The 8717-nt window shown below is 28.2% G+C and overlaps 1 protein-coding gene across 1 annotated transcript; it reads right to left on the bottom strand.

Annotated features, from left to right (window-relative positions):
• Positions 1-2366: 2366 nt before the first annotated feature.
• On the bottom strand, positions 2367-5524 carry FAD3-2b (omega-3 fatty acid desaturase D). The gene is made up of 8 exons (NM_001249746.2): positions 5185-5524; positions 4841-4930; positions 4653-4719; positions 4391-4483; positions 3986-4171; positions 3518-3598; positions 3035-3172; positions 2367-2711 (listed from the first exon to the last, which is right to left on the bottom strand). Exons 1-8 carry the CDS (start codon positions 5481-5483, stop codon positions 2520-2522), a joined length of 1146 nt encoding a protein of 381 aa, NP_001236675.2. The 5' UTR covers positions 5484-5524; the 3' UTR covers positions 2367-2519.
• Positions 5525-8717: the final 3193 nt, after the last annotated feature.

The following is an 8717-nucleotide window of genomic DNA, read 5'->3' as shown; positions in this document are numbered from 1 at the left end:
AAGAAGTAATAAGAGATCAACATATGACAAGAAAAAACAAAAAAGATTGTTACAACTAATAGAATTACTTATAGTCTTGACTTTTTTTTTTTTTTTTTACATTATGTACATGAAACGTAAACCCATGTTTACTTTTTTTTTAAACCATGAAATGAGAAAGGATGGAGAAGAGATAGAAAAATGCGTCACTTCCACCTTTTGGTATCTTTTTAAAAGGGAATGGAAAGAAGAGGAAAATTTAATTTGGTTAGTGCATGTTTGATATATAATTGAAAATCTAGGGACAAGTGTTTTAATGTAAATCCATATGATAAAACTAAAATTTTTGGCATGGACCTTGAAACAAAATTTATTTATCGTTGCATCTTTTTTCTATTTTATTAAATATATATATATATATATATATATATATATATATATATATATATATATATATATATATATATATAACTTTTTATGCAATTAAATAAGAGAAAAAAAATTAACATTTTTTATCATCAAATAATCTAAAAATTATAATACTCTGTTATCCTTTTCCTTTCTATCTTTCTTTGATTTTGATTACTTTCTCCTGAATCAAACATAACAAAACTTACACTTGGTATCCCAACCTTCGAGCCTTTGTGTGTGTATATATATATATATATATATATATATATATATATATATATATATATATATATAAAACTTTTTATGCAATTAAATAAGAGAAAAAAAATTAACATTTTTTATCATCAAATAATCTAAAAATTATAATACTCTGTTATCCTTTTCCTTTCTATCTTTCTTTGATTTTGATTACTTTCTCCTGAATCAAACATAACAAAACTTACACTTGGTATCCCAACCTTCGAGCCTTTGTGTGGTTGAAATAAAAGTGACATTATTGTAACGTGATTGATTCATGGCAGAGCTTGATGCAGACATGAAGTACTATGTTAGTTATAACGTCACCTCACAACCTGTCTTTGTACTGTTAAAATGACAACGTCAAAAAGGGTTGGGTTATGTATGGCTTTCCTTTGTTATTTTGCTTTTAAACTATGCTAACATTCTGATTCTGAACTGATGAACACCATCGAATTAAAAGAAAAAAAATTGATTTCCAGTTTAATAAAGTCTAAAGAGCAAGATATACGTTGAAGAGTCAAATTCTCACTAATAATTATTACTTTGAAACGATTGAAATTTTAATCTTTTCTATATGGCAACTGCTAATCATTAATTAACAAACTTAAACTAGATTTTTTTTATTCAAATGCAAAAAATTGTGTTGTATATGATTTTTTTTTTATTTTCCTATAATTTCACAATACGTATTTTTTCTTTTAATTTTTAATCAGGGTCGGATTAATTTTCTAAAGAGATAGAACAAATAGAACACTATTAGACACAAGTAATTGAGTCACAGGATAATTTTTTGTATCGTAGGTTATTTGGTGATCAATGCACACTACAAATAATTTTATATTGTATCTTCTTTGATTTGTTTATATAACGAACAAAATAATGTGAATTTTACTATAAAACCTTAGATGCATTCGTAGTACCTTGACAACACAAAAAGGAGAGACACCTTCATGGAGGGGGTGCGACCCTTGATGCCATTGGGCGCAGGCCCGGCAATGCGAGGCCACATAGGTCACGACGATGACAGTGACAGCATGGCGGCATGATGCAGCCTCGTTGGAGTTGGCCAAAAGGAAGAAAATAAACATAGAGAGAAAGAAGAAGATGACAATGAGAACATTTGAATAAATTAATAATAATAAAAAAAAGAAATAATAAGCAAAAAAGGAAACAACAACCGTTCATAAGACACTCGCCGGAAGCCAAGGTGCCTAGGCCAACAGCCAAGGCAACCCTTGCCGATGGCCAAGGTACAATGTCTAGAGAGGGATGTTTAGAAAAGGAGACACATAGGAAAAAAGGAAAAAAGTGTGTGATAATGAAAGTCAGAAAATAGGAATAATATTGTATTTTTTACTCTTGTTAGACATGAAACAAAAAATTGTACTGAGATTTACTTGAGTTACAAGTTTTTGGACATTTTTCTAGTCCATCATTCTTTATTTCGTACTGACCCTCAGTCATTTTAAGATCAAACGTTAAACAAATATTTTTGTACTGCCCAATTCCTTATTTTTTAGCGAATCAATCATACTCTTAGTATCCTTCAATTAACAAGACCCTTTATATATAATCATAATTTTAATTATTAATTATACAAATTATTATTCTGTACTTTTATCTTTAAAATTCATTCAATAGTTGGCTCAGCCATCGTCAGCCATCGTCAGATGTTTTTCGACGCGTGCAATTCTGACAAAGCATATAAAAGCTTATAGAAGTCAACTAATTCATGATCTGGGTATTGAAAAATAGATTCTTTTCTAGCATAGCATGCTTTGAACAGTAAGTACATTTCTAGCATAATTTATGAAAGCTTATACATGTCACCTAATTGATTTGATTAGGTAACATATGAGAAAATAGGTCAATGTAGTAGCATCAAAACTTTAGTTGGACTTGGTCCAAGAATCTTTGTGGAACTGAGAATCAGTTTGGTAGTACACAATGTCACCATAGTCACTAACGAAGTGATCCTGACTTATGCTGTGTAGCAAGTACTTGATAAGATGAAGTGGCAATGGCCCTGATTTCTGAGGCTCACGATAATACTTTCCTAGCACTGCCTTAGCTGCTTTAGTCTATTGTGGAACAACAAAAAGAAAAAGAAAGAGAAAATTAAAAAAAAGAAAGGAACAATTCAGGACCATAGAAGAAAATTGATGTATGCATTTTTGAGATTATTGAATGTGAAAATGGAGAAATTATTATATGTATGGTAGGAGATGATGACATGTTTGTCATCATGGTCAATCTTCACTTAACATGTAATTGACCTTTTCAGTTTAAAAGAAAAAAACTACTAAAATTTTATTATGTATCACATGGAGATTGACCGACATCAAATAAATATGCGAATGTTTTAAATCATATAATGATTTTTTGTGAAACAGAGAATTAATACCGCTTCAACCAAATGATAATGTGGAATCTGAGGGAAAAGGTGATGGATGACATGGGTGCCAATGTCATGGTGAATGTTGTTGATCCAACCATAGTCACGATCTACGGTTGTAAGACCACCCCTTAGATAAGTCCATTCCTGTGAAATTACATAGACAGAGTAACATGAAGTTTCTATCTTTTCTTTGAAGGAAGGCAAAATTTGCACATAAGTATGTTGTTTATTTGAAACTAACAATTATTAAGATAATATGTTTACTCCAAAAAGGGTTCTGTTTAAAGTGACCATGTGACAAATTGGACTATAAAGTCGGTGAAAATAGTTGACGGTTTGGACTTGGAAGGTAAATATGGTCTGAATTTGACTTTAAAGCAAGTGCAAGCGTAGATCTAACAACTTGCTTGATATTTGATTAATTATGAAAACTATTTTTTTTTAAATTCTCTTAAAAAGTTAATGAAACAAATTTATTAAATGTGATACCTGGCCACGGTACCAAGGTAGTTTCTGCTTGTAACCATGATGATGCAAGTATGTGACGAAATCCAGCCACACGACGAAGATCTACACATGATCAAACAAGTGAATAAATGATAGGGCATTACTTAACCCACATTGGTGTGTGGTGTTTAAAGAAAGCAAGTGTTAATATATTTTTAGTCATTCCAATTTTCTAATTTATTATTTTTTTTCATTTTTATTTTTATAAAAAAATTCATTTTAATTCTTATAAAATATGTTTGTTTTATTTTTATTTTTTCTAATGCACTATTCTTGAATAGTAAAAAAAATTTGAATATTAAAAATATATTATTTAAAATACTTTAAGAACGAAAAATAAAATAAATATATTTTATAAGAACTAAATTGAAAAAAAGTTATATGGATAAAGATAAAAAAAATTGAGAAAAAAAATACATTTAAACCAAAAAAATATGAAAGTGAAATTACCAAATAAGGAACCCCATAAAGCTTGAACATAAAAAGTGGATCCAATGTGAGGGAAAGATAGAGAAGCAGAGAAAGCATGATGCCCCAACAAAGAGTTGAAGTTATCACATCTCTTCTCTCACCAGGGGAGAACAAGTTGCTGTAAGGGTTGAAATGAGAACCTTCTTTTCCTGGGCTTCTGCTCCACTGATATATATGGTTCATATCACAAAAGAGAGAGAGTGAGATGTTAGCTAGCTAGACCCAACAAAGTCCTTTCAATTTCAAGAATTCAAAAGAATGGTTCAAAATTTAAGGTAAGAATAAGATTAGTATATTAAATGTTAGAAATAAAAATAAAATTGAGGTATAATTTTGTACTATATAGTAAAATAATGCTGTCATTCTGGAAAAAGAGGGTCTCACCAAATAAAAGGGGTATGCAAAGATGGGGAAAGGAAGAGTGAATCTCATCATTCTTGTCATGTTGTCTAGATTCTTGTAAACTTTCTCTGAAAGCTGACATAAAGTCATAAAGGCACATAATCATGAACCACTTCATGAAGTTCACATCTCTAGATTACCCTTTTTCTTCTATTGGAACACAATCAAATCTAATTAACTACTGATTAAAATTAAGAGAAGAAAGAAAAATGTTGAAATTAATTAAGCAAACTGATAATAATACCGGAACCCATGATTCATCCTTCTCAACATGGCCATGGTTCTGATGGTGAGTCCTGTGGCTAATTCTCCTGCAAAAGATATCCATGAGTAGTAAAATGGTGAGGTTGACAAATCAGACCAAAAGATTTTTTAACAAAAAAAAATATTTAAGGACAAAGTGAACATGAAAAGTTGATAAAAGGAATCGACCATCCATGGTATGGTACAAGGATTGAAGAGTGCAAGATGTGGCCCACAATGCTGTTCAACATAGGACTGTTGGAAAAACTTCCATGACCACTGTTCAATGCATCAATCAAATTAGAATTCACCATGACAGAACAGATGAATGAACAATCATGCATAATAACCAAGTGAAATGTGAAGTGGTGAAGGGAGAAGGAAAGAGATCGCGGGTTTAAATCTCTCTGCTAACAAAAGAGTAACTATCTTGATAACTAACATTTGTTGATCGAAACAAAAAATGAAGTGACTAAGCATTACTGAGAAAAGGCACAATCACATAACATAATTTGTAATAATAAATTAGTTACCAATCATGTCCAAGAACAAAAAGTGCCCAAAACATTGTGCCTTGTGCAGACCAATAGGGTGGCCAGAAGAGCCAGCTATTGAAGCCAATTGCTGCAGCTACCAATGCAGAAACTATCAACACATCCCTCAGAACGTAACTCAGAGATCTCAATGTGTTCTTCTCCCAGCAATGCTTTGGAATTGCTGCTCTGATATCTGCAATCTTGAAGGGTGGTGGAGCACTTGGATCAAAATTATAAGCTAGATCTTCTTTCCCTGCACCATTACCAACATGTTGTAGAGGCTGTGCTTGAACCATTTTTGCTCAAATGTTCCTTTCTTTCTCTGTTACAATGCTGTTTTGGAGAGGGGTTATAGCTATATATATATATATATATATATTTGTAAGATGAGTGTAGAGCGAGATGGTGGTGAATTCTCTGAGAAGGACACATGGGGTCACATTTATGTAACAGCATAAAGTAACAGTAATAGTATTAATAATGGCAGCAAAATACTTTTTATTAATTAATTCACTTTTATACCCTTTACTTGTATTGTATTGCTTTCTTGACTTTGAGAATGAAAGATACATGATACATGTGACCTCAATGCCTTGGTTATATCAGGACGAGTAGGACTAACCAGCAAGGAAGTTAATATACTAATTGTAGAAACAACGAAAACCACGAGAAATGTTTTTGATGGCTAAAATTTTCGATATATATATATATATATATATATATATATATCCTTTGTTTAAGTCGTGATGCTTTCAAATATATCAAATTAGTTGGGTTAATTCATACGTTACATGCTTGAAATATTTACTAATTTTACCAAAAAAATCGGATTGATCAGGTTGAAATATTTTCTTTCACGTGAGAGACTTTATTTAAGAAATCTGAATTATCAATCAAAGTTTCAATCTAATGTAATATTAGTATTTTGTTTGTTACTTTTGAATTATATGGTAAATCTATTTAAAAAGGACTTCAATTTTTATTTTATTTATTATTCCAATTTATTTTTTTAGTTTGTTTTTACATTATTAAGTTTTCTATTAATTTCATCCTCTCAAAAAAAAAAAAAAGTTTTCTATTTCATGGCTCTTTGAATACGGTGATATGCAGTTTAAGGCAAATTGTAGAAGATAGCTAGATATTCTCGACATTTAATTTCTCACATATAAAATAGGCTAAATGCTAATTTTTGGAAAGATAAGTAGCCTTGGAATTATAAAAATTATAATTAAAATAAATTGATATGTATTTATAAATAAAATTTCACATAAAAAATTAAATTTATTTTCATTAACAAAATATATATTTAAGGACTAATACTAACTAGCTGTATACGTAGGATAAAAAAAATAGAGAATATTTTTTCATCTAATAAAATAAAATTTATAGAAAGATCACATGAATATCTCATTTTATTTCGATGATATCATTTTTAATATTAATATTTAAAAATAATAAAAGTATTTAAAGTAATAATTATTTCAAAATAGATAACATATATAAATAAATAGAAATTATATTAAAATCATATACATATATTATTTTCTTAAAACAATTTTAAAAACTACACTTATCAAACAGGTTTTCTTTTTCTTTTTTTTTTTTAGAAAATGAAAACAATTTTCAAGAAAAAGAAATCAAACATATCCTACATACTTTTAGTAATCTTTAATAAGAGACTAAAAATACAATGAAAGATTTATAAGAACTAAAATAAAAAATAATATATATTTCAGTACCAAAAATATATTTAAATTTTGAGAAAAGTATACATGAAGTTCTTTTGCATTAGTTCATTGATCTATACCTGGGGAATTTTGAATTTTTTAAATTACTAATTGATAACTTGGACTTCTGATTTTTGTATTCTGATGAATAATATAACTATATACCAACACAGATTATTTTATGACTTCTAGAGTGAGAGTTTTGATATTAAATTAGTTTTATAATATTTATTATATTTTCAAAGATTTATTTACTAAATTCTAAAAAAATAAAATAAAAATTTATTCAAATTTAAAACACTTTAAACTAGATTTAATCAAGTCATATTTGGATTTATAATCAAATCAATTGAATAATAAAATAAGAAAATAAATTATATTGATTGAAACATTTTTTCCCTTTAAAATTGACCAATCTAATCATGACAACTCGACTTTCTGTATCTTTTCCTTGAAGTTGAATGCTAGTACTGTCCCATGTCCACATAGTATTACTATTATATTGAACAAACTAGGCATTTCACTAGTACGGTTAATTTCTGGTTGAAATACCTATCTTTTCTTTTTGGTTGTTTTAACTGATGAATTATTCCTTCCTAACGTATGCATTTTTTTTTGACGTAACGTATACATGTTACTTTTTCCTCATATTTTTTATGACTTTTGTTGCAACTTTACCTCATTTTCTGGTTCTGTTTCATGTTTTTTAAATAGGTAACATAAATGAACTTCGGAAATATTATTATTTTTAATATCACAGTGAATGAGCACATGCATCTTTATACCAAATTCAGTTATATTTGACTTCTTAGCTAGCTTTTTCAAATTTTAATAAAACAATTTTAATGAGCTTTTATCATTCTCATAATTATACCCTTATGAAATCTCTACTAATAAATTTAACAAGGTACATAATGGGTTTTTTTCCACTATAAGATCAACTAATTTTATTTCGTGGTTTATTATTAGTTTTTTTATACTAAAGATATGTCAATGACCTACTCTTTTGAATACAATTTATTAAAATTCATTGAAATTTATAATTTTCTAAGGTTTGGAACTCTGGTGTAAGGTTTTTTCTGCCTTGGTTTTGGCATCCCTTGTGCTAGAGTCTTTTAATTCAATTTTTTCTTTCAAAACAAAATTAATGTACCTTATTTTATTTTAGGATATCCATTTATAATTTTAATAGGTTTAAATACCTTTTTCATCCCTATAAATTAATATTTTTCATTTTCGTCCTTGTAAATCTATTTTTTTTGTTTTAGTTATTCCAAAATTTGTTGGTTTTGTTTTTTTTTCTTAAAACATTTTAGATAATATTTTGTTCACTGTTCAAAGCATGCATTTTTTTTACTGATCAAAGTATTATCTAAAATACCTTAAGGATGAAAAATAAAACGCACATAATTTGCAATGACTAAAACGAAAAATAAATAAATTTACAAGGATGAAAATGAAAGAAAAACACTAAATTGTAGGGAGGAAAAAGATATTGAAATTTTTCTTATAATATAATTTGGAATGTTCTTAACCTTTTCTATCCAACACAAAACAAAGAAAATATCAAACAAAAAAACCAAAAAATAATAAAATTAAAATTTTCAATTGGATTGGAATTGATTTGGTTTTTATTTTGAAAACTAAATAAATCTTGATTCTTAACTGAATTCATATATGAGTCTATGAAAATCTTGTATAGTGTTCAGATATGTCACTTCAAAGCCTTAGTTATATCTCGCATAAGTAGGACAAACTAACAAGTAACAAGCATGTAAATTTGCTAAATATAGAAACATCGAA

This window comes from Glycine max, chromosome 11 (assembly GCF_000004515.6).
Source record: "Glycine max cultivar Williams 82 chromosome 11, Glycine_max_v4.0, whole genome shotgun sequence".
In the NCBI taxonomy this organism is placed as follows: domain Eukaryota; kingdom Viridiplantae; phylum Streptophyta; class Magnoliopsida; order Fabales; family Fabaceae; genus Glycine; species Glycine max.
This window is presented reverse-complemented; position numbering and strand designations above follow the sequence as displayed.